Source organism: Xenopus tropicalis, chromosome 4, assembly GCF_000004195.4.
Source record: "Xenopus tropicalis strain Nigerian chromosome 4, UCB_Xtro_10.0, whole genome shotgun sequence".
In the NCBI taxonomy this organism is placed as follows: domain Eukaryota; kingdom Metazoa; phylum Chordata; class Amphibia; order Anura; family Pipidae; genus Xenopus; species Xenopus tropicalis.
Window position 1 is genome coordinate 131,502,325 of NC_030680.2, and position 27,686 is coordinate 131,530,010.

General features: G+C 37.2%; 1 protein-coding gene across 4 annotated transcripts in view; it reads right to left on the reverse strand.

The window, feature by feature from the left end:
* rad18 (RAD18, E3 ubiquitin protein ligase) overlaps positions 1-27,686 on the reverse strand; it is a 114,088-nt gene that overhangs the window by 64,677 nt on the left and 21,725 nt on the right. For all 4 annotated transcript variants that reach the window (XM_004914132.4, XM_004914131.4, XM_002936252.5 and 1 more), the window contains exons 5-9: positions 18,583-18,929; positions 16,157-16,256; positions 7,450-7,634; positions 2,995-3,068; positions 1,792-1,852 (exon numbers count right to left, since the gene is read on the reverse strand). In XM_004914132.4, coding sequence (XP_004914189.2) covers positions 1,792-1,852; positions 2,995-3,068; positions 7,450-7,634; positions 16,157-16,256; positions 18,583-18,929 — 767 coding nt within the window. The remainder of the gene's footprint in view (positions 1-1,791; positions 1,853-2,994; positions 3,069-7,449; positions 7,635-16,156; positions 16,257-18,582; positions 18,930-27,686) is intronic.

A 27,686-nucleotide genomic window follows, 5' to 3' on the forward strand; every position in this document is an offset into this window, starting at 1 on the left:
TTTTTATCAAATAATTCACATTTTTAAAAATGATTTCCTTTTTCTCTGTGATAATAAAGAGTACCGCATACTTGATCTCAACTAAGATGCAATTAATCAAACATTGGGTTTATTTAATGTTTATGAGCTTCTCCTACACATAGGGGCCTATTTATATTGATGTGTAAAATGAAATTCACCGAAAAAATGGTGTAAATAGCTGTGTAAAATAAATGGAGAAGTTCTCCGCCTGAGTGCCAGATTTTACGCCTTATTTTATGTATGTTTCGGCAGGAGAAAAAAAAACATGTAAAAAAAATTAAGCCATTTTTACACTGACGCTGTTTATTATACAGCACAATAAATTTGCCACTTAGGATATGAAGATCCAAAATACAGAAAAATCCCTAATCTGAAAAAAAACCCAGGCCCCGAACATTCTGGGTAATAGGTCCTATAGCTGTAGATGAACACTGCCACAGTTATATATTACAGGAATAAAGGATGCATGCATCCTGATAAAGTCTCTTCCCGTGCTTGACATTTTGTGGCATCAGAAGCCTGGCATCCCTACATTTGCAGCATAGTTTCAATAGCCGACCAATTTTTTATGGCCCTCAATGTTCTGAATAATGGGTTTCAGCATAATGGATGCCATACCTCTAATAATAGGTTACAAGACAGTTGGACAACAGTATCATTAAAAGTTTAATTTTCATTGGTCATTATGAAATGTGGGAGTGTTCAGGCCATATGTATTAATATTAAAAGATGCATACAAGTAGCAGATGTAGCAGATGTGCAAACAGCCATTAAAAGATTATTATTTCAGCTAACATCATAGCTAGAACATCTTGATGCTGCTGTTTAATACTTAAGACACATTTATTATATAACAGCCTGTCCAATTATCTTTAAGTTATAATAAAACTTTACAAACATAGTTTAAGATATGGCATAGCTTAGTTGAGATGAAGAATAAATAGAACTGGCACTTAGAAATGGCCATATGAATCTACAATGTATAAACAAGCCACTGTCACAATATCCTTAGTTAAATTAAGAGCAAATATACTTTTGTTTGATTTAACTTCACCAGAAAATTCTAGTGATTGCATAAAAGAGACTGAGTTTATAAACTGTACCTTAAATAAAAGTGATACATACTGTCTTCTGATTGGATACCTCAATATTGATATCTATTAATATCTAAAAGGGCATATAGTACTATATAAATAATGATATACAGACATATTGTATATACATAAATAAGTAAGTAATACTTCAATTATTAATTATATTATGGTGCACAGAATTTGCTTTCCTAAGACTTATATGTGGAACATGAGAAGAACTAAAACATAATACACTGTTCAAATAAGCTCAAAAGAAACAACTAAATTGGCAGTGGCTCTTCTGACTGTGACATAAGAAAATATCTTGATGGTAAAAAATATACTGGGCCAGATTCAATTCAGTGATAAAAATGTTTATCACATGAAAATTGATGGACAGAAAAACTTATCTCCTGATTTATCACATGAAAACTCAATTGAAGTCTATGAGAAAACAACTAGAACTCAATTAGAAGAAAAGCTGTTTCTCCTTTAATTGAATCTTGTCCATAAGTTTCCACTTGATAAACCATGAGATAATTATTTTCAGTGAAAATCTGGCCCATTAAAGGTTATAAGTCACGTATAAAGTAGATATTTCAGTGCAACAGCAAATTAATTACTGCACCTTAATTCACCAGACCAGTACTGCATTAGATGAAATGCCAATAGGACACCCAAATATGACATTACTCACTGTATTGTTTGTGTATCTCATCTATTTCTTCTTCAGTTTGTTCCTTTTTAAACGTCATACCCTGCAAAAGAAAAAAAGGAGAAAAAAAGCACTCAGCTGCAGGTATTTGAATTATTCTAAATCTATTCAATAAACAAATAGCCACCACATTTTATTATATTGCACTTATATTGCACTGGTTTATAATTTGGGCTCTGTACCAGACATTTGACTTGAGCATCTTTTAAAAAATTCACTATAGTCCCACAAAGTATAGCACTCCACTCAACAGGTCTTATGCAAGCAAAAATATATATATATTTTTTTTAATTTAATCTACAAACCTGACGTTTCAGTCAATGACTGTGACCTTCCTCAAGGGAACATACAAACAGTGAATTAAGCCGCTCCGCCATATGTGTGAAAAATGGCACCAAGTAATATTCTTGTGACCAAAATGTTGGGTTTGTAAACTAACCTGTTGAGACCTGTTGAGTGCTGTACTTCGTGGGACTATTACATCATTATGTATATCATATTTAGCTGCCAGCCGTGCAAACCTAGAGTTCATGGCCATGGCTTTCAGAACACTTAAAGAAGAACTAAAGCTTAATTAAAGAAGTAGGCTAGAAATGTTGTACAATGTGTTGTGTGCTTCTGTACCAGCCCAAGGAAAGGGAAGCCTTTTAGCAGGGAAGATCTGTGCCCCCAAAGATGCCCCAGTAGCCCTCCATCTTCTTTTCTGCTGAATCCCTGCACATACTCACTTACCTGAGCTTAGAAACAAACTCACAATTAGAATAAAAATGTCACCATATAAGGCTGATTAGTTATTTATTCAGGTTCACATGCTGTGAAACCGGTGAAATTAGCATCAGAATGTTATTACCAGCCCTATAGCATTAGATTATATGACCTTTTAACCTAATTTTCTGCTTTAAAATTTGTGACAACCCCTAAGCTTAGCTTCCCAACAGCCGCCCAAAGCCCACTGAACATGTGCAGTGTCACTGACACTTCTAACCGAATCCAAGATAGGGAGCTCCTGTGGCAATTGTATTGGATCACTACTACTACAGATATACTGAAATTTTAGGCTGGTGCATTAGTTCAGTATATAAAATATGCCATATTCATTTTTTGGGTTTAGTTCTCCTTTAAGGATGTTTCCAAAGCAGCACCAAAGAAAGAACCATATAAAATCTCTTATAAACATGCACTTACACTTTCTTCTTGATTTGCTTCCAAAAGTGATCGTATCTTCTCATTTTTTTCAATTTCACAGACAATTTCTGAAGCTAATGAAACAAAGCTTGTTAAGTAAAATGTTTATAGTCATTTCTTAATAAAACAAATGCTGTTCCACTCTTAAAATGCAATAAAAACATAAAGCAAATGGACAGCTATAAAAGTGACCAATCAATGAATCTAGTTGTATTAGTACAAACTGGCCACGTTTCGATCGATAAATTGCATTGAATAAAGTCTGTTATACAAAGGGGAGTTTATGTTACATTATGATGGATTTTTCCCTCAAATAAAGTATAAAGCATTGTATAAAACATAGCTCATTGTGTACAAGTAACATTACTCATCTATATTCTCTTCTATAAACATTGATACATACAAACAGGCAAGGCCTGATTTAAGGCACTCTCCAAATGAATCAAGTACAGGAGCAGAACAAAGTGCATATACTAGGAGTGGAGTCATGTTTTATTGAAGAATGCATTTCAAGGCAAGCAGAGCAACAGGTGCTCATTACAATTTGTAAATAAAAAGGGAATGAAAAATTCAGTTTAAATGAAAAGATAGCAAAATGAATGGATATATTTCTAGAGCTCTTAGAGCTACATAAGAGCTATGGCACTAGGTTCGGTGTTTTCTTTTAAACCAAATATGTGATACCAAAGTGCTCAAAATTCACCCTCCGCCCACCTCCATTTCACCCTCCCTTTGCAAATTAGCAGAAAGAATTATAAATGGAGCTTGCTAAGCACAATACTGGGTTTTCAGTTGAGGACTAGCCAATAATTGCTGTGTTATCATATAACTGCTACTATCATAAAGGATAATGGAGGCCGATTGTGGTTGAACATTGTTCTGTGCGTTGGGCACTTAAAAACAAACATATTACAACTGACCATCTATAAAAATCTTGTCAGCCAAAAGACTATTCTAAAACATGTAAAGCAAAACAAAAGAAAATTGTTAATGTTTTCATAAAGTGGCAACATATTCTAAATGGCTGTATACGATGAACATTCATATTTCATTCATATTATTTTAGACCACTAAAAGCTGCAAGGAAGGTCCTGCCCAAAATATGATATAGTGAGCACTATAAAGATATGTGTGAGGGATGAAATCTCATGTACAACCTATAAAAGCAAGTGCGGCCTCTATAAATTATGAAGAACAGAAATGATGTTACTGTTTCATAGACAGAATCACATATTCCATACAACATTCTTGTAAAGGCAATGTTTTTGGCTGTATTTGGGCTATAAACTTGCGTTGCTAAAGCAGCTGAATATGTATCTATTTAGAAAGAGCTACTAGTTTACTGATCCATCTGCCTTTCTGTTTTATCTCTTAGATTCTTAACTCATTAGATTAAGTCCATTAAGTTCCAGTTGCCCAGTGCTTAAAGCCAGAGTTTGCATATGCCCTGTAAGACTGAATATAAATAATGAAGAATTACAAGGCATTACAACTACAACAAATTAAGTGCTGAATGGCTCCTTAACTTTAATAGCTACAATGGACTATCTGTGAACAGCCTATTTTCTAATGGTGAAACAAAGATCCTAAACAGAAAACCAGTAGACTTTTTTTTTTTTTTAATAAGATGCATGTGTAATACATTGGTACCTAGTTTAAGATAAATTCTGACAACGCCTAGGTGTGTAGCCACTAAAAGGCCGAAGACAAGCTGTGCCTGACTCATGCAGAAGGGCCCATCTCCCCAAACCATTTGCTAAACATGTCACGCAAACTCCAAAAGCTACCTTTAATATCTGTAAGTTGAAAAGTATAGCATTTAATAGGTTACAAGCTCCCAGTGATACTGAACATTAAACATGAAATAAAGGTGTTAATTTTGAGTGTTCACAATCCCAATCTTCTGGTCTCGGGTGCAAAATCCAACCCTTGGTCCTAGCCCATTATGCTTGCTTCTGCATAGCGATCAGCACCATGAAGCCTGGAATTAGAAGTGACATGTGGTCCACTAAACCTGCTGCAATGCTCTGCACTTCGGTACTGGTTGACTTTTTGGCAGTGGGGTTGATGTGAATGGGGTGGGGGCAGAAATATTAAAAAAAAGCTATAAGGAGGGTTTGGTTCCCTTTCAGCTTTGCATTTATAGACCTCTAGACACGGTCCACCAACTTTTCCTCATTCATGACATTGTGTCACTTTGCCTCCTCTGCATAAACCATCACTGCTTTCTAGTATGACCACATGACACAACAATATTTAGTCTTGCGTATCTACTTTCATAATTTATGACATTCTGTTCTTCAAGATACATGGCAAAGGCAGCAAGTTAGAAATGGTCTTAAATCCCTTCTGATAAGAAATAATGAAAGCTGTTGTGCTTCTGAGAATCTGTATACAACACATAAAAACCTGGCAACTTAATGCAATAAAAAGCAGTGGCCATACATTTCACACACAATTTATGATGGACACATTTGCACTTTTTCAACCCAATCCTCTAATCAAACAATGTTTTGTTGTTTTTGTACAAAACAATAAAACAATATAGAAAAGTACAAAGATGTATAATATTACAAATGTGTGAAAAATGACAAAAATATAAGATAAAAAGGTGTTCAGTGGCCCTATGCATTGTCCAACTCATGTAATCCCAACTGGCTTACAGAGCATGACAGATACAATGGAGCCATGTCTTTCAGTGATTAAATAGCTATAAATAGTCCCTTAGAGATTTATTGGTCACCAACACCCAGGAAGGACCAGTTTTCTTGAGGCCGGTACAGACCTTCATAGCAGTCCATCTTAAAAAACCCTGCAGCAGACTTTACACAATATGAACACTCATTGTAACAGCATGGACGACAATAAATGTGCTACTAGGGCATTTGTAACACTTCCCTGTGTTTAGTTTCTCAGCCCAGTGTTTTTCAGTACAACAATTGGGCTGGAAATAAACCCTTGCACAACAAATTTAGTCCCTCATGCAATGGCAGATTTTTTCAGACTGCATTAATATGGCTCCTATACTCCATACTTGAAGACTTAACAGGAAAAACAATAATCACTAATTAATATTAGCAGGAAAAAAAGTGACTATTTTTTATTGCCTACAAGACAAGACATAAAAACATAAAATAAATCAGTGTATAAAGAAAGGACTTTCACACGGGAAACAAGAAAAACCCTGCATTTTAATAATGAAGGGAACTGCTACCATGGATGATGATTTCTGCAAATGCCTGCTAAAGGAATTCTAATGAGAACCAGTAAAGAGGGGGTGCAGACAAACAGGAAAATAACCTTCAGGAAAGATGAACAGCCCAGACTATCACTAATGACAACAATCAGGGCTGCTCGCTATTAAATTTGTCTCCTATAATTCTCTCTCACAGCTAGGAAGTACATGAGGCTTTTGGTACAGTGGAAGGGAGATACGTCCCAGGAGCTCTGGCAGCTACTTCCTACAGTCTGCTCTGGGGAATTAATGCAATGCAACAAGATACAACTTCATCAGACACTGACAAATAGGAATATTAAGCCAGAGTACAGTTACTAATTCCCTACAGTTTTAGGCATTCATTTGTATTTTAAAATATAATTAATTAAGAGGAAATTGGTTGTTTGTAGTGGCAGACACATTAAAGTGTTTTAGCAGCGTACATAAAAAAGGGCAGAGCGTCCATAAAGGGTATGGAAAGCCCAGTTATGAAGAAAGCCTGGCCAAGTTAGAGCCGGGCACATGGATTTGGCTGAATCTGAATCCAGCTGAAAAAGGCCAAATCTTGGCCGAGTCACAAATCAAATCCTGGTTTTGTGGGGGGAATATATAATAATCTCTCCAATGCTGTATTTACCACAAGGTCATTCCAGCAGACATGAGGGTATCCATGCTGATCAGAAGAGAGAGTCCAGCTAAATATTCAAAAAATGTTTTTTTACAGTGAGAGTAAATTGTGGAATTCTCCTTCTAAGTCAGTTGTACTGGCAGACACCAGTTTTAGGTATTTGTTTATATTTTAAAATAAAAATTAAGGAGGAAAATAGTAATTAGTTGTGGGAGACACATTAAAATGTTTTCTAGCAGCGTAAATAAAAAAAGGGGACGGTTGCTAAATGTTACTGCTAGGGTGTCAGATAAAGGCACAAAAAGAGTGTACGATTAGACTGATAAACATCTCAGGTCTGAACACTACAGATATATACAATTTAAGTATGTGTGAATATTTTTATTCATATAGTTCTACTTATGTAAAGGATTCTTGGTTGCCAGGTATTGGGCACCGCCATTAATTACAAATATATACATATTACATTGAGATAGATGATTGATAGATAGATAGATGATAGATAGAATCATAACATAATTTTTAAAATGTACATTTATACATTTCATAAAGTACAATTACTAAATTAGTCATAGAAAAATGATACAAAACAAGATTGGTTGGTGTATACCTGAGCTTGGATTCAAGGAATCACACTGAGCATTATACATTTGAACAAATTCCTGGTGCCTTCTGATCATCTGTTGCTTGGAGCCATGGGTGGAAAGGCCAACCTCCTTCAGCTTCTTCTTCAAATCCCTCTCAGACAGCAGGTTATACACCACTTTGGCCATGGATTTTCTCCTGTTAACAGAACTATAATAAAGAGTAGAATTACAACCACACAATTGGCCTTTACATGGATGTGGAACTCCTCTGTGACTTATCCTAATGTATCGTACAATAGGGGGTACATTAGTCTCTATATTATAACATACAAAACATCTGTACACTGCTTCAAAGTGAGCTATAGCACCTTACCCATAATGCTACTGCCAAAATTGAAAGGCAACTATCACAACAAACAATTGCTCTGAAGAACCAGCGCGGTGCTTTTTCTGCACAAGAAATTAAACATCCCATACCATTTTTTTTTTATTTGTTTTTTTAATTTGTTTTTTTTAATGAATCAAATTGAAAATATTTTGGAGAATGACATTATAAGCAGTAACCAGCATGGCTTTATGAAGGACAGGTCATGGCAAACAAACTTGATGGCTTTTAAAAAGTTAGTAAGAAGTTGGATTTTGTCAAAACATTAGAAACAAATCACTGCTTTCTAAACAAAGGTCTGTTGGGCTAAGTAAAGTTGTTTGTACATGGATAGGAAACTGGCTACACAGATTAGTTTAAATTACTAAGGTTCTTAGTGGGTTCCTGCAGGGTTCTGCATTGGGTCCACTCTTATTTAACCTGTTATTACTTGTTTATTAATGACTTACGAAGTTAATTAGTTCCATCCAGGATGTGGCATCCTTGTAGCTTCACAGAGCAACAGTTTACGGGCTGCCGGGGTCAGTGAGCCCCATTTGAAAACTGGAAAGAGTCAGATGATTAAGTGCCCATTTTTGGCACATGAGTCAGGCTGTTTATGTTTGAGATGCCTTTTCTTTAAATAAAAATGAATTTGTTTTAACTGCACCACTTGCTGACTGATTGGTTCAGTTTTTCTAGTGACGGCCTGTTTTCCTCATTTAGAAGTATTTTTGTTTTGTTTGGTGTTTGCCTGTGAGCTGAAGGGGTTTGGAGGCTTCGGCACCTGGACCCCTTATTCTAAAGTCTGAATATACCCTTAAATTAGTCCATTCGCAATTTTTTTCTTTAATTTGTTAAGTTGCAAAAAATTGTCAGAAGGTGGCAAAAAATATTAAAACTATTATAAAAAATTAAGACCAGTCTATAACATCTTAAACGTTAACTTGAAGGGAACCACCCCTTTAAGAGCAATACAACATGTAAGCCACTTTAATACGTCTTTTCAGCATATAGTTATATTTTACTAAGAATAGAAAGTGACCAACCCTGAAAGCAGAGTTGCAGAAAAGAATCCATAACCTTTTGTTATGAAGGTGCATTTCTATTTCACCCAAGGGCTATCACTAAAATACAGTGAATTCCCTATATTGTTTTAAGTTTATTCTACAGGAAACTGTTAAAGCAATTCAGCTCATTGAGTATTTTAAAAACAAAACTCAAGAAAGAGGTTATCCACAAGACAATCTCCTGAAACAATATCCAAGCACATTAACTGATCATGCAGTGGGGCCAAACCATGTGCAAAAAATGGATGAGAAACCCACAGACTTCAGGCATAAAGCTACTTTCAATGCCCTAAGAGCAAGGAATACATCGGAGCTACACAAAACAAGACTGGATCAATGACACACGAAGGGAAAATGCGCTTGCTGCTCACAAAACTTAATTGCGCCACTGCTGCTTGCACTTAGTCTGTTGCGTATAAGTGCTGGGAGCTTTCTCATGAGTCACAATGCTTTGAGTGGGTGGTTTCTCTTTCCCATTCAAGATTTTTTGTTTATATAGTAAAGAGGTGTTTGTGGATTGTTGTTAGCTGCTCCCCATGGCATAGCAAGCATAATGGAATGAAGCTGAATGTAGCTTTCAAAGCTTTACATCTTGCTGCCACTGGATTCCTTTTACCGAATGCGTTCCTTATTATCTACAACATGGTCGGGCAATGAGCCCCTCCAAATGTTGCTGAACCATAATTCCCACCACTGGCTGACCACAAATTTCTGAATTCTGACCTATAACTGTACATTTTTCTTTACATTAGCTCCCTTCAACACAACAGGTATACATTTCCTTATGAATATGTTATGTTATTTGGTGACTGTATGCCCTTTGTATATGCCCTCTGTATAGTGCCAGTAATTACAGCTCTTAGTGTAGCTGCCAAAATGTAAACATCCGCAAAAGATCCTCTGCACTCACCCATCAACAATATGTAGAAAAAATGAAATTAAGACATTCTGTGCATTCAGCTACTAAGAAATGCCCTCCCTCCCCAGACCCAAAAAAGGGATTGTTTGTCCATACATTGCAATATACTTCAAGCTGACCAACTACGTCAAGGTCATCCCTTCTGGCCAGTCCTACACTGACTTACTGTATATAAGTAATTTAAGATTAGTACTGAGCAAAGGGACGGAGTTTTACCTGCAACATTTTTGCTTTCAAAGCTGGCCACTGCTCCTGTATAAACAATAACGCCAATGACAAAGGGGGAAAACAGGGGTGATCCCAATGGAGCCAATAAAAGGGCAACCATATGGGAGTTTTATCCTTAAAGGAAGAATGTTGCAGGTAAAATTTAGTCCCTTTGCTCAGTACTAATCTTAAATTACTTATATAAGTCAGTGTAGGACTGGCCAGAAGGGATGACTGACGTAGTTGGTCATGTATGGACAAACAATCCCTCTTTTGGGTCTGGGGAGGGAGGGCATTTCTTAGTAGCTGAATGCACAGAATTGTCTTAATGTCCTTTTTTCTACATATTGTTAATGGGTGAGTGCAGAGGATCTTTTTGCGGATGTTTATATGTATTTTGTGGTCACAGCCTCATTGCACCCCCGCCTAATGGTTTACAATTTAGTGGTTGAGCACAATTTCCCCCTTTTTTCCCCCTTTGTCATTGGCGTTAGCTGCCAAAATGCAAGCCAAAATGCTTCCAGAGCAAACCATATGCCAAGATATAACTGCTCAGTCAAGTTGTAAATGCCAGGCAGCAACATGGATGTGAAAAAACACAAATATTCTGGACCATGTATGTGCCATATCAATGACTTTGAGGCAGAGTCCTGCACAAAACCAGCTTTTCAAACCTTGACCTGACCAAGACCCACATCCACATTTTTACCTGCTTGGGCCCACTACCCAACCTCATCACCATAGATAAAATAAGAAATATAGATAAGACCCGCAACCCACCAACCCACATCTATAACTGCATATGAAAATATAAACCCTTTTTTTGTCCGGGTAACCCATAGGAACCCAATGCTGCATCCCCGAACACTTCTCTTTCCAGAAGGTCAAGGAAAGAAAAAAAAAAAAAAGGAACAGTGTAAAACTAGAAAGGGAAGTTTGAGAACAAACTTCATGTTGGGTTGAAAAACATGAAGCCACTGAATGGGCTCCGCCCACTTTCTCTAACCTTGGACCACAGTTATACAGTAAAAATCACTGTGCAAAGTTTGGGGACCCTGGTTTTAATAGTGTCTAAATGGCAGCAACTTAAATTTCCCCACTGAAAGTCAACGACATCTGATTGGCGGTTGGTAGCTCCACCCCCTTTTTCTAACCTGGAACTGCAGTTACCCAGTGGCTAACTCTGCGAAGTTTAGGGACCCTAGGATTAATAGTTAAAGAACGGCAGCAATTAAAATTTAAACCAATAAAAGTCAATAGGTGAATTGTGATTGGTGGTTCCGCCCACTTTTTCTAACCTTGCACCTAACAGTGGGCACCCTGGCATAAATAGTTTGAGAATGACAGCATTTTAAATTTAAACCAATAAAATTCAATGGATGAAATCTGATTGGCTGTTAGTGGCCCAACCTACTTTTCCTATTTTTGAACTGCAGTCCCCCAGTGACCAACTTTGCAAATTTTGGGGACTCAGGCATTCATTGTGAGGCTGACAGCATTTTACACCACCATTGAAAGTAAATAGGTGAAATGTTATTGGCTGTGGGTGGCTCCGCCCACCTTTTTCTAACTTTGAATGGCAAATACCCAGTGACTAACTCTGGAAACTTTAACAACCCTGGAATTAATATTTAAATAATGGCATCAGTTTAAATATAAACCAATGAAATCTAATGGGTGGAAATGGATTGGCTGTTGGTGGCTCCTCCCACTTGTTTGGGAACCCTGACATAAATAGTGTGAGCAAAGCAACATTTTAAATATAAAACAAAAAAATTCAATAGGTGAAGTCTGATTGGCTGTTGGTGGCTCCACCCACTTTTTAAAACCTAAAAATGCAGTCCCCTAGTGACCCTGGTGTTAAAGAGATACTGACACCAGAAATTAAACCTTTTTTACATCTATCATAAAATTGTCTTTGCATGACCTTCATTTTTGTCATAAAAGTATTTGCCCAATGCTTTTATATTACCGGTCTGATCCCCCATGTTCCCCTATAAGGGGGCGGCCATATTTGTCCAGCAGGTGGCCTTTAGCATTGGAAGCTATAACTGACAGGCTGAGAAAGGACAGTCAGGTTCGCAAAACAGTCAGGTTTAAGAACTTCAAGTAAAAATTATTTACAAAAGCAAATCTCTCAGTGAAAATCAATCAACATGACCTATAGGCAACTTTTTATGTACATTCATATTTTGAGGAGTCATTTTTTAGTGTCAGTATCACTTTAATACTGTGAGAATGGCAGCAGGTTGAATTTCCCATTGAAAATCAATAGGTAAAATCTGATTGGCTGTTGTTGGCCCCACACACTTTTTCTAACTCTGAACGGCAGTTACCAGGTGACTAGCTTTGGAGACCTTAGTATTAATATTTAAAGAATGGCCGCAGTTTAAATTTAAACATATGAAGTCTATAGGTGAAATCTAATTGGTTGTTGTTGGCCCCACCCACTTTTCTAAACTTGGAACATAGTCACCTAGTGACAAACTGTGCAAAGTTTGGGGACCCTGACATTAAACATGCGAGAATGGCAGCAGTTAAAAATTTCCCACTGAAAACAATGAAAGAAATGTGATTGGCTTTTTCTAACCTTGAGTACAAAGTCACGCACTGGCATCAAACCAATAAAATTCAATAGGTGAAATCTGATTGGCTGTTGTTGGCCCCTCCCACTTTGGGGTCATCTAACAAATGTTGCTACTTTGGGGTGACCCCATGATTATGTTATTCAAGTTTGGGGGGTGTAGCTTCAAAGCTGTAAGTGTGGCAGCAGTTTGAAAATCTTCCCTGTCAAAGTCAATGGGAAAATTGGGGGGTTCGGAGCGGCGCCACAAAAAGACAGGGGGCGCAATCGCTTAGAAAAGCACAAGCAACCTGCTCCGCTATTGGGCGAAGACGTGTGGGGAGTTTGGGTGTTGTACCCCTAAAACTGTAGGAGGAGTAGCGTTTAGAAAATGGGAGGCGCTAAGAAGAAGAGGAAGAAGCGGAAGAATAAGCCAAAGTCGAAGAACAGTATCTTGGGGTTTTCAACCCAACATAAAAAACCTTGCCTAATATAATATAGTTCTCTACCAAAAGATACAGCCACACTGTACAGCAAGTATTAAAGTGCCATGGTGCTTAAAGGAGAACTAAACCCCAAAAACTAATATGGCTCAAAACATATCAACAGAACAGCAAAAAAGAAATAATATTGTAACACATATAAAAGCCTTTGCTGGGATTGTCGGTGCCACCTTTCCCATGTTCAAAGGTTTCTGTGATCTCTGACTAAAGTAGGATACAGGCTTGGAGTAGTTTGTTTTTTGTATTTATTGGAAAAGTATTTTAAATACACTATTTAAAAACCACAAGCATGAAGAAATATCTAAGAATTGCATGTTAAACCCCTTCTCACAAACATGAAATTTGGCATGTTCTTTTCCAGATAAAAGCAAAACACATGTGGTAGGCATGCAGGAAGTTCGACAAACACCTAAGAAATATCTGAGCCAGCAGAGAAGCAGATGGCTATGTGCTCAGGCTTTCATATACCAGATCTTCTAAACCACAGGGAAATGCTATTTATATGATGCATGAGTCAGCATAGAAGGACACAGAAAATACTATTAAATTAATCACTGCTTTTTGTTAAAAGCAAAAGCACAAGGTACTATAAATATATCTTGGTACAGGAGAAAAGCACCTGCTCCATAAATATGTGCTTTCCATCCAGATTAAGAGGAAATTATAAGATGTTCAAGCAAATCTGATATGACAAGCATGCATAAGCTTAGGGGTTAATCACATGAAATGTGCTCCGCAGAGACAACATAAAGGGTTTTTAAGAGGAATTATTAGCTGACTGACATTATTCCTGAGCTACATTAATGTAAATTACAACCAGTCATTGGAAAACCATCTTCTAGGTAACTAACACCATCATGTAGATGATCACATAGCAGCAATTACCCACTGCAGCAAGCATGATTAGAGGAAAATATCCTTCAACTGCTATGATTAAGATTCATTGGGTTACTTTGCTGTATTATAGGGGGCAGGCAATACAAAGCAAACACCAAAATATATCAACTCATAAGACACGTCGCTTTCATTTACGACAATTTATATCCATCACAGACCCATGAAATACGTGTTATTTTCAGTGATATAATGGGTCATTCATCAAACCGGAGATGCACTAGCTCTTTCATTGATATGGAGAACTTGGGAAATCTACGCCGCACTCTACTTTCTAAGAAAGTTCATTGATGTTTAGCTCTAATGATCACGGAGCCAAGGGAGAGAAGCTTCATTAAATCACTTTTGAAGTCATTTAGCAGCATGTATAGGGATATAATTTTCTTGGAGAATGGAAACATCTCGAGGAAAGAAGATATTTCAAAACACACTAAACACATGTTATTATACCAGCTTTTTGATACCTGTACCCGGATTTCTGTAGTTTTGTGTGACAATTATAGAAAAACTATAGAAAATATATTTAGAATGTGTACAAAAGGTTTTAAGGTCACTATTCCATTGAACATTATGTTTTCGCCCACTCAGTTTCACTCTATTTAAGAAGACAGTTAAGTGCTACAGCTCCACAGCCACTGGCCTAAGCTTTAGCTTATATCAGCATATAATGGGAAAATATGGTGGGATTCAGCGGAATCCTTAATACTTGCTTCAATAATCTTTTCAGAAAAAGTATATATTTTATTTTAATTCAGTAAATTAATTTGGAGATCATTGTTTTGGCTTTACCCTTACTACTTATGACACCAGTATAAATTATTCCCTATATTCCTGAGCTTAAAAATAAGGAGGGGTTCATTACAGAGATTATTTAAAGAAGAAGGAAAGGTAAAAACTATAAGTTTCTAGGCTCTATGTAAATACAGCCATAAGCACTCACAGAAAAGCTGCACTGAGTCCTCTATCAAAAGAAACACAGGATTTCTTGTCACCTTTTTTGTTCTTTGCTATCAGACTTCCTCTCTCAGCAAAATCCTTCATTCCAGGGGCCAGAGTCTGTGCATCTCTCTCTTCTCCTGCCCCCCCCCCCCCCATATGAATTTAGAAGAATTCACTCCCCCTCCCATTAGAATGTGTGACCTATGGCTAGAGCTGCAGCAGGAAGCTACTGAGAACAAACTAAAATGGCAGCTGCTATCTTAAACAAACAGAGGGAGCTTCTAGGGCTCTTTACTCAGGTATTGTAAAGCTTTCTGCAGAATAAATATAGCATTCTATGTGACACTAATGTGGCTAATGCTTCTCCTTTAATTGCGGCTGTTCGTATGGGTAACTACCTTCTCCCTGACCAAAATGGCAATGAAGAACCATGATTACAGCCAAACAGCAGAAAGTCTGACAACACGCAAATCACAAAGCTGTTGGTTCAGAACACAATGAAACATGAAAAAGGCATCTGAATAAGCAGGAGAGAAATCAAAAGCTGTCAATAATCGGAGTAAGCAATAAGACAAAATACAGGTTAGCAATCTATATGCTTTACCTGATTATGCATAATACACATAAATTATTTCCATTTCTCAAACAATACTTTAGTCCCAGTTTAGGTTAGAGCCTACATTAGTGCTTAATAATAAGTAGATGTACATCAATACACATATATGTACATACATGTAATAACATAGCTACCTGAAGAAGTCTAGCAATAACACAACTGACTGTTTGTGAATCTTGTTTGTCTCAGTATTCACAGCATCAGCAATCATATGCACAAAGCTTTGGCAGATTAAATATTTTTCTATTAAAGTGTTATTATGAGACTAGCACTAATCTATCAGAGACAGAAAATTAAATTTGTGTCTGCATTCCCAGCATCAATGCTGAATGAATGTATGACTGGAAGGCAAATCACATTCATACGGTATCTCTTTGAGATGTGCATAATAGTATCAAAGCATCTCAGTGAATGCATAATGATTAGAGTTTAGTCTGATAACCGCCACCGTCCATAAAACTAAAGGGTTTGAAGGTCCTGAACAAGCTTATACTGCAATCCACATATAGTGGCAACAACAGTGGTTAGCAGGAATAGCATCCAATGAGAATTGCTATGACATATGGGAGACTGTCAAATAAACATGCATCATTTTGCCTGCTCCAGCCTTCTATGATTACATCAGTACCAATTTATATCTGAAGAGCCATCTTACCTGCGCAGACTGTCTTTTTTTTCTTCCCGGGTTAAGCAGCTGTCTAGATGCTTGTTTATATACTGTTCTGGAATACTAACTCCGCAAACTGGGCAATCAACTAGAAGGCAAAAAAAAATATTGCAAAATGTCTGTGTAACTGGATAGTAAGTGAAGGGGTTATTGGAAAGGCAGATAAAACAGATAAAAGTGTGGGCTTCTGGCCATCACTGACAGGACAGCAAAAGACCTGGATGAGTAAACCATTCCAAATTATTAACATTTATTTATAAAGCGCCAACATATTCCGCAGCGCTGTACAACAAGTGGGTTTCATACATTGGACATACAGAGTAACATATAAAGCAATCAATAACCGATACAAGAGGTGAAGAGGGCCCTGCCCAAAAGAGCTTACAATCTACATTTATCCTCCAAATGAGGATAAAAATATAGAGCAGGGAGACAGGAATGTTTGCAATTAAGTGCAATAAACAAAGAACAGCAGAAAGATATTTTGGCAACATTTATGACAAAATCTATGGGAAAATAAAAATGGACTACATTAAACTGCAACATGAACAAGCAATTCTGAGCCTTTTTCTGGTTTTTGAAACGTGTACATTTTTTGTTTAGCAGTTCTCTTGCAATTTAAACTGCTATCTTGTTGCAATGAAAAATGAAAAGAAATGGAAAAAAATTGAAGCACCAAAATTGAAGCTTTGTATTGGCCCACAACAACAGCATTTTCAGCTGCAGGCAGAATATAAACGCTAAGAATTTAAAGACCATAAAAAATACAAAATTAAGACCAACAGAATACTTGCTTAAGTCCATCTATAACATACCAGTTATCTAGAAATCTCTTCAGGAAGGCCACTTCCAATAGACTCCATTTTAAAAGGTACCTGTCACCCCACCAGAGGTGCGCATTAATAGACCCCCGCAATCCATTTAGGAAAGAGAGTGATTTTTATTTTTTTAAATAGCCCCCACCAGCACAAGGCCGCCCGTACCAGGAGGGAGCTCTCGGTACAGACGGCCATGTTGCATTGTGCGTATGCACATAATAAGCGAGTCTCCTCGTTTGATCATTATGTGTTAGTGTTGAGTGAATTATTTCGGCAGGCATGGATTCGCAGCAAATTTCCGCATTTCGCCACTGGCGAATTGTTTCGCGAACTTCTGTGAAAATCCGTAATGGAAAAATTAGTTGTGCAAAATTTTTTTTGTTGCGCATCAAATCGGGCGCGGTTGTGTAAAAAAAAAAAAAGGGTGTGGTCGCGTAAAAAAGTGCGGGGACACATAAAAAGATGCGGGTGACACAAAAATCGCACAACAAATGTGTTTTGCGAATTTTCTGGCGTTTCGTGAATTTGGACAGATTCGCTCATCACTATTATGTGTATGTGACGTAGGCGAGGTGAAAGTGCCCCACAAGCTTATGTCCCACATCCATAATTCACAGTTTTACAAATTATATCCTTTTTCTCTATAAAAATAAAATATTTCCTTTAACTTGATTCTAATTATGACATACTTAGATGGCAGACCGATCTAACTGGATTTCTTTAATGTTTAAATACATTTTTAGAAGACAAAGTATAGTGAGCCAATAATTATTATAGAATATATTAGAATGTCACACAATGCCTGTTTCTGCAGTTTTCCATAAATATATCGGACATATTCTTCTAATGTCTGCGCTGTGCCACAGAACACCTAACCCCAGTCTACTGTGTGAACAAAGTTAAATAATTTTAAGTCATTGGGTTATTTGCCAATTTAGCAACTGAAATGTGTAAAGTTTTTTCAGATCCTTATGGAACTAGTAAACTGTATAGCATTACAGTTCAAAGGTTCTTATCTTCTAAATCCCTGCAAATTACAATACATATCACTTTTCTTCTACAGGGAACAGTATAAGGGAAATGACAGAAGAGGAAATTAGTCGCCTGTAACAAATCTCCTCTATTGCGGGCAACTAATCTCCTACCAATGCCTTCCCACTGACAATTTACGTTATCGCCAGTGGGAAGGCATTGTGAGATTAGTCTCCCCAGTAAAAGAGATTTGTTGCAGGGACTAATCTCCTCGTCTGTCATTTCCTGCTTTAAAAAACCTAACCATGTTGTGTGTCAGTTGTGCACTGAAAATGACTGGCTCACGTTGGAATCGGCCAATTAGAGCAGGTGAAATGTGTCAAAAACTCACAGCATAAGCGCGTTATGTGCAGACAGAAAAGAAATGTTACACTAAAGAAATATAAAATATATAATTAAATACATAAACAACTGTAAGCAAAAAAAAAAAAAATTAAGACTATTTGTAAAAACAGATTAATTCCAGATCCAATACAGTTTAATTATATATAAAAATCCAATATAGTTGCATTATATATAAAAATATAAAAAATATGGCAAATAGTTCGGACACTAGAGGCTTACCTCTAACTTTTGATGCAGAAGAGGGTGCAGCTAGAGCAGATGTGGAGGGTGAAAATGTACCAAACGTCTCTGTCATTACAGAACCTGCTTCTCCGGCTAAATCAATATTGGAGGTATTAGCAGAGGTATATGAAGAATCCTGGCTTAAAAAGGTTTCATCTTGTAAAGTGTTTGAATGAGTTCGGGGTGTTGAACAGTTGCCTTTTACCAGAAATCTATTCATTATTATGTTCTCTTGCTTTACTTGTTTACCAGTGCATCCCTGCATTTTTGCAATCTTGCTGGTGGAGGGGTTACTTTGTGGCGACATGGGAGGTGAATCCAAGACAACCTTTGAAAGATGCTGCCTAAAACATACAAGAAAAAAAGAGTTGTAATTTTATTTAAAACAGAGGAGACCTGCCCACATTGTAGTAGATATTTAATACAGTTCACAATTAGTCATTAATTTTGTGTATATTATATATATATATATATATATATATACACACACACACATACATATATGGGATCCATTATCCAGAAAGTATGGGATCCATTGTCCAGAAAGTTCTAAATTAAAGGAAGGCCATCTCCTATAGGCTCCATTATAATCATATAATTCAAACAAAACAGTATCTTTTACTTTATACCAGCTAAGACAGTGCCCTTTCTCAGGGACAGGACTTTTTTTAATAGAACTTTTGTCTTTTGGCACTAAGTCCCTGTGTGTGGAACCCTTTCTCTCTCTGTATATTACATTTTTTTTTTTTTATTTTTTTTTTTTATACATTTCTAACATTTTTTTTAAACTGAAACCAACACACTCTTGCTGACAGTAAATCTGTCAATTTCCTCTGTTCTAATTGGATAATTCCAGCAATAGTGAACAATAATAATAAGAAAACCTATTTGTGAAAAAGAAATAAAGCATGCAGTATATTTGGGTGCATGTTTATAACAATGACAAATCTTTAAAGGAAAACTATACCCCAAACAATGTAGGTCTCTAAAAAAATATATTGCATAAAACCTGCTTCATCTAAATAAACCATTTTCATAAAAATATACTTTTTTAGTAGTATGTGCTATTGGGTAATACTAAATAGAAAACTGCCATTTTAAGAATTAAAGAGATACTGACACCAGAAATGAAACCTTTTTTACATCTGTCATAATATTGTCTCTGCATGCTATTTATTATTTTGCCATAAAAGTATTTGTCCAAGCTTTTACATTCACTATCTGATCCCCCATGTTCCTCTATGAGGGGGCGGCCATATTTGTCCAGCAGGTGGCCATTAGCATTAGAAGCTGTAACTGACTGGCTGAGAAGGGACAGTCAGGCTGGCAAAACAGTCAGGTTTTGGGATTTCAAGTAACAATTTCTTACAAAAGCAAACCTATCAGCAAAAAATGATCAACACGACCTATAGGCAACTTTTTATGTAGATTCATAATTTAAAAAGTTGTTTTTTCGTGTCGGTATCACTTTAAGGCCGCCCCCTGGGATCATAGGATTCACAGTGCACACAAACAAGCCAAGGCACACATACATGCTAGGCCCCATCAGCCAATTAATGGGCAGAGTTCTGCCTTTTGCTCCCACACTACTTCCTGTCAGAGCTGCATTATTTCTGGTCATGTGATCTCTGAGGGAGCACACAGCCCATCACTAAGGGCCTTGACAGACGGGGAGATTAGTCACCCGCGACAAATCTCCCTTGTCCCAGGAAACTAATCTCCCCGAAATGCCATCCCACCGGCTAGAATGTAACTCACCGGTGGGATGGCATACGCGGCGCGGCGATTTGCCGAAATCGCTGAAGTTGCCTTGAGAGGAAACTTCGGCGATTTCGGCACCGCATATGCCATCCCACCGGAGATTTACATTCTAGTCAGTGGGATGGCATTTCGGGGAGATTTGTCACACGGCAACTAATCTCCCCGTCTACCACAGCCCTAAATGGCGACTCAAGGGAAAAGATGTAAAAGAGCTAAATTTACTGATATATATATATATATTCCAGTTTAGCAAAATTCTTTAATAGGTCACTTAACAAAATATAAACTGTTTATTAGGTATTTATTCTGGGGGTATAGTTTTCCTTTAACATATGCTGTTTTGCTTTAGAACAGGAAACATCAAAGCCTGTTTTGTGGTGTAAGTCTTATGGAATTGTTTTACCATCTGAAATGATTCAAGACTAAACCCATATCCATCCTCTGGATAACTACAGCCAGTCCAAAATATCAAATAAAAACAGCCAGGCCTCCCAGGTAGGTACTCAAAGGACAAGGTCAAGTAATAGAGGGAACAGTTGTGTGTTACAAACAAATAAGATGTGGCAGAAGACCTAATTTCACATGACTTTACATAATATTGAGTAAAGGAGTAGTAGTGCAGAAAGCCATATGTCTATATAAAATCTTCTAGCTAATCTTTTTGCTTCAGCTAGCCATACACGCACAGATATTGTTGTGAGGTACAAGGTTAAGTACCATTTTCAGGAAAACATTTTTGAAAGCAGAATATGCAATCCAAAGTTTTCCAGAACAAGGTTTTGGAAAAAATACCATTAAGCAGCCTTACCTCTAATAAAAACAGAAGATTCTGTTTCTCATCTCTAACTGTAGACATCAAATGGCACTGAATACTAATACACTTGCATATACTTGGCGTTTCCATCGGATCTAAATTTGTCCTCTTTCTAATGACATTAAATTATGAGATAAGACTGATCAATGTAATTTCAGTCGGCCATAACATCTGACCTCCACAGAACTTACTAATTATACCGAATCTGTACGGAATCTCTACGGAATCGCAGCTTTATTAATTAAAATATTTGTGCAGATCAAAGCATTTCCACACTACTGTATATGTATGTATAAGTGTGTGTTATTTCTGTTGCTGATGTTAATTTCCCAGAATGCAAGGCAGTAGCAGCAAGACAGAGATGGACATACAAGTGTGATATGCAGAACTGAGCTGCAGTTATTATATCAGGAAACCCTGCAATTACAGATACCCTACAGATCATATCCTTTCCTTTCAGTAGGGATGCACCAAACCTACTTTTTTTGGGTTTGGCCGAACCCACCCTGGCAGATTCTGCTGAATCCTGAACCAAATTCGAATTAACATATGCTAATTAGGATCGCTGCACGTGCGGCAAATTTTTTTTACCATGACCATTTAACCCTTTCCAAATACTAATTAGCATATGCTAATTCTTACTAATTAGGATTCAGACGAAACTGAATCCTTCAAAAAAAGCCTGGATTTGGCCCGAATCCCGAACCGAATCCGGGATTCGGTGTGCAGGGACCCATAAGATTTAGCGCTCCTATGGCTTTAATCCCCTACTAGTTCTTTCTATTACTGTTACTGGGCAGAGTCCCCTGTATCTAGTTTGCACTAATGCTATCCCTTATTTTTTTAGTCAGGTTGTAGACGCCCCCTGCAGACTGATAGTGTCCAGCAGGAGGGTGTGACTTCCTCTTTGGCTGCCTGCCTGCTACCGAAGGACAGCTCCCTCTGAGCCTGGGTGCAGCAACAGGCCCCAGTAAAGCCATTTCAGTCCAGAGACCCTTTTACCATCTGGAGAAGTCGGGGACAGGGCCCCGTGAACGAGGTTCACGTAAGCATAGCAGTTTTGTAATAGCATTCTCTAGGAGAAGTGAGATAGATAGCGTCTAGCAAGCAAGGGCAGCCTAATAGCCCCAACAAAGGAGTGATTAGATCCAGGAGTATTACTCCTATCCAGCAATGTTGCCTCAGTGTAGGGCCACGGAGTAGAGATAGTGACAGGCTAGGATAACCCCTGATCCCTACTCACCCGGAGGACTCATCCACTATAGGTTATCAACCTGAAGGAGTAGATATCTATCTGGACTACCTCCAAAGAGGGTATTAAGCCGACAGGTGCATTTACCCTGCCCAGACTCTACCAAGAGGTGGGATAAAACGGTTTGTACCCTTCTTTGTCTTGCCCTAATGGGATATTGTCATCTATCCTTGATATCTGCATGCATTGTGAGTATTGGATAACCCTGCATCCATCTTTGTCTCTGACAATAAACGTGTTACTAGTTCATCAGCAAGAACCTTTCCGGCATTCATTCTTACCAACTGCACTACACATCTACAGTGAGTTGTAGTTCAACTACCCCCTCATCTCCGGTCAGGTCTCTTCCACCTAAGCGAAGGCCCATCCTAAGAAAGGGAGTTGCATGTAACACATGCTCTCCATATCACTACTAGCCTGGTTTAACCATATTATAGCCAAACACGTGTTACAGGTGCATCCCTACCTTTTAGTATTCTAGTCTTTACAAATATAAAAGGTATATGATTCTCTAGCTCAATGTTGGCTTATTTCAGCTGCCACTTGTGAGCATATGAAGTATTCCACTCCAAAGTGACACACATAAGGAATGATAAGGTGGATTAGTGAAATGGGCTCAATAATTCACATTATTAAATAGGTAAGACAGGAAGCTAGGCGCGTGGTTCTCAAGCCAGCAGCTGCAATGATAAGGTTGGGATACACAAGGAAGAAACAGTGCAGCTAAACATGTCACTACTGATAGGTTAGCCTAGCTGCGTCGGAGAGACAGGGTAAACTACAGGCAAAATGCCGTTTAAATCATTTATTTTTACTTTAAAAAAAAAAGGGGGGGGGGGAGTATTCTAAATATGCTGAGACATTGTAACATTTAATAACTTTTCTTCCAAATATCTATATAAGTCCCTTGTTTGATTTTATAGTTTCCAAAGATAATAATTTAGCTTTGTAAGTGTCTTCTTGGTTTACCACAATCAGTTCCACAGAAATAACTGGATAAATTTGATCGTGCCAGCTTGATTTCCATGCATTTAGATGCATTACCAGCTTGCTTTAGGTCTCATTTTGGTCTATATTTTTCAAGCTTCTCATACCTGTACTTTTGCTTTGGAATTATTTCTCAAGCTTCTTTTTAAGAATTAATGAGTCAGATTTAGACTTATCTAGGCAATCTTTACATGTGAAAGCTGAAAACAAGCTTTCTTATCACCCCCTCACAGGCCTTCTTTAAGTTACAGTCCCATTACAAGATGCAAGGAGGCGGCATAGCCTGACCTGATTTTGCAGTGACCATCCAAGCAGCGTCACAAATTGCCTTATGTATTAGAAGTCTAACTGAAAACACCTCTGAATCTTGTGTGTTTGTTTTTTTAACTATTAGTATTTTTTTTTTTTCTTTCCATTCCACTTTTGTCCATTTGTGAATCTTCTATTGTTAGAATGACCACTAACCCCACGTCGCTTCTGTTTAGAACTGTTGCTTTGTCAGTGTTCTCTAGTAACACAGCAGCCTGCCTCTCACACCTGCTGACAGGCAATAATCTTAGTTCCGGTAAATCTTGGTGAGTTATGGGAGAGCTGGTTTCCATAAGTGAGCCTAACTAAATAAATTGTTCCGCTCTTGTCCATTTCCTGATGATTGCTTGTATGTGAGCTTAAAAAGGTGACATGTTTATGGATGGCAAGTACAGACTGCTGTGTTTGCTCAGTTTGAGAGCTTACATCCCTACTCCAAGGGCAAGAATAAGTACTGGTTACGTTGGAAGCTGGCAACAAACGTGGTGCTTTTAGTGAAGTTCTATCAATGCTATTGAGTGCTTATAATATATTATACAAGTATGTGATCAGAAAGCTCCGAATTATGGGAAGGCCATCTCCCATCAAGTCAATTTTATAATACAGGTATGGGATCTGTTATCCGGAAACCCAATATGCAGAAAGCTCTGAATTATGTAAAGCGTGTCTCCCATAGACTCCATTTTAATCAAATAATACAGATTTTTAAACTTGATTTCCTTTTTCTCTGTAAAAATAAAACAGTGCTTTATATTTGATCCCAACTAAGATATAATTAATCCTTACTGGATGCAAAATAATCCTATTGGGTTTAATTAATGTTTTATTGATTTTTTTTACTTAATGTATGAAGATCCAAATTACAGAAAGACCCCTTATCCAGAATACCCTTGGTCCCGAGCATTCTGGATAACGGGTCCTATACCTGTACCTTGTACTTGATCCTGACTAAGATATAATTAATCCTTATTGGAAGCACAACAATCCTATTTTTTCCTGTTTATTTAATAATTACAAAATTTTAATGGACTTGAAGTAAGAAGAACATATTAGCAAACGACTCCTTATTTGGAAAACCCCAGGTCACAAGAATTCTGGATAACAGGCCCCGTGTGTGTGTGTGTGTACACACATACATACACACATAACCAGATACAAATGCTTATACAGAATTTGACAAATGAAAAAACAACATAAAACTTCAGCCACTATTTTCTATGTTGCAAAACAACATGTTATAATAACCAACATATAAGCCACATGTTCACATAGTTCACTTAAATTCATATTTTCTTTGAGGAAATCTATGTGTCAAATCACTTGTTATTTATGCGCTCCTTAAGTCATTTAACTATTGTGCTTTTTAATTGCGTAATGCAACATAAATCACAAGTGAAGCACTCAAATTACTAATTTTTAAAATTAATTAAGGAAGCCATAAAGTTATGAGTTGACATTTAAAATAAATCATGTGTCGTGTCATGCAGTAGAAAAACGCTCACAGGATTTCTTTATTGCAAACTGAAATACATCTTCTTTCATCCTGTGAAAACATTGCTAGGGTTTCAAATAAAAGAATCACTACAGGTATAGGACCCGTTATCCAGAATGCTCGGGACCAAGGGTATTCCGGATAAGGGGTCTTTCCGTAATTTGGATCTTCATACCTTAAGTCTAATAAAGAATTAATAAAACATTAACACAATAGGATTGTTTTGAATCCAATAATGATTATTTATATTTTTGTTGGGATCAATTACATGGTACTGTTTTATTACTACAGAGAAAAAGGAAATAAGTTTTAAAATTCTGAATTATTTGATTAAAATGGAGTCTATGGGAGACGGGCATTCCGTAATTTGGAGCTTTCTGGATAACGGGTTTCCGGATAAGGGATAAAGAAACTCTGAAAAAAAGTGAACAGAGCCAAAAATAATGGTATGGCTAGCATTTTGCTTGCTGGATAATGTTAAAGAATACAACTCTTGCTTTTGGGAACTTTCCAATGTATTAATTTGCTTTATATTGTATTGTAAAACTGCATAAGAGTGGTCCAAAAGCCAATTACCAGCAAACTTTTTATTGGGTCCTTTGTTATAGCATTTATTTCACACAAAAGACACATTTTCAATCAGTTGAGCCCTTTACCAACGATCATATTTAGCATTTGGATAATCCAGAGGAAGTCATGAGATGATTATTCAATTTGCACTTGAATAATCATTTCTCTAGTATGCAAATTACAAAAATCCAGAAACACATTATAGTATGTATTTTGACAACAATCTAACCAGCAAACTCGACAGGAGTCCTAGGCGAAGCTACTGACACATGGTGGAGGCTCCCTTTTATACCAGAGTTCTTAGCAAACCCCCCAACACCATGCGCTGACTTGTGCAATATTGTGTACAAACTTTTGTCATGAACAAAACCTATTAACTAGACTTTGTAGAAGGCCTTATTTGTTGCTCAAATAAGTTGTACATAAGAGTGTATTGTCTATATGCTGTCTGTTTGTTTATTCCAAGGATATTTGCTGGGTAACAATACCTGTGTTTACTGGTATTTTTTACTAGTAATATACATAGAACAAAGACATTGTACCTTGAACACTGGACAATAGCTGTCCCAAAATCTGCTGCTTTTACTTGACTCAAACCTAAGATTTGATTCATATGTCAAAGCAGATATATATTGTAAATCATTATAAAATCAATAGAAAATCCACCATGCTACAGGGTTATAAAGTTTATGCACAGTATGTGAGTGTATAGACAGGTCAGGATAGGTTTGTGTGTGTGCTGGGATCAATTGGCAGGGTTGAACTTGATGGACTTTGGCCTTTTTTTTTCAACCCAACTTAAGCCTCAACCTCACTTTAGCTCTTCCAGACCTGCAAAGCAACTTAGGACTTTATAGATCAAGTGTCCAATGAATAGTCTTTTGATGCTTATGAGCAATGACACATTTATCGCCCCTGAATAAAATGTGTTTACAAATACAACAGTCTGATATATTTTCAGCTATTGGAAAGCAATTAAACACATGCGAGGTTGACTGCATCACTGAATGGAAGAAAATCCTTGTGTTTACATAGTGCAATTATTGTATTAGCTGATGCCGTACATTCCCAAGAAAGGGGTTGTTTCCTTTTAGTAAAATGAAAAAATACTAGATTGTTGTCAAAATACATACTATAATGTGTTTCTGGATTTTTGTAATTTGCATACTAGAGAAATGATTATTCAAGTGCAAATTGAATAATCATCTCATGACTTCCTCTGGATTATCCAAATGCTAAATATGATTGTTGGTAAAGGGCTCAACTGATTGAAAATGTGTCTTTTGTGGTGTGAAATAAATGCTATAACAAAGGACCCAATAAAAAGTGCTATGTTCTCACTGCAGACTGATAAAGCACCACTTAAGGCTATTTATTCCCCATAAGCATTTTGATCACTGCAAACTTCCAGGGATATTTTCTATTTTCTATATCCATCAAGATACATAGGTATCCCTGCATACAAATACTGAGCCCACACCACAAGGCAGTTATAAGCACAAGCCACCTCAGGTGCAGTGACCCTCGGAGTTCTACATGCTTATAAGTATATGTGGTTGGGAAGTTCCCAAAAGCAGAGGCAAAAAGTAGAGCGTGGCAGATTTGCTGTGGTTGCATTTGAAGGTCCCTACTATACACCCACACAAACATTGATCTAAAGTGCCAGCACAGAAAGGGTTAAATCAAGGATATCTCTATTTAAATGCTTTGCTATTTCTTATTTTAAGACTCATTAAGCCTCATACAAAATAAATCCAGATATTACGCATTCCACATAACATATCCCAATACCTAAAACATGCCAGGTGTGTTTATCCTGCAAAAGGCAGTGCTGTTCATCAAGATAGCTGATAACACCAAATCCTAATAGCATAATATTGGGAGCATCCTGGTTACAACGGATCCCTGTCTATGCC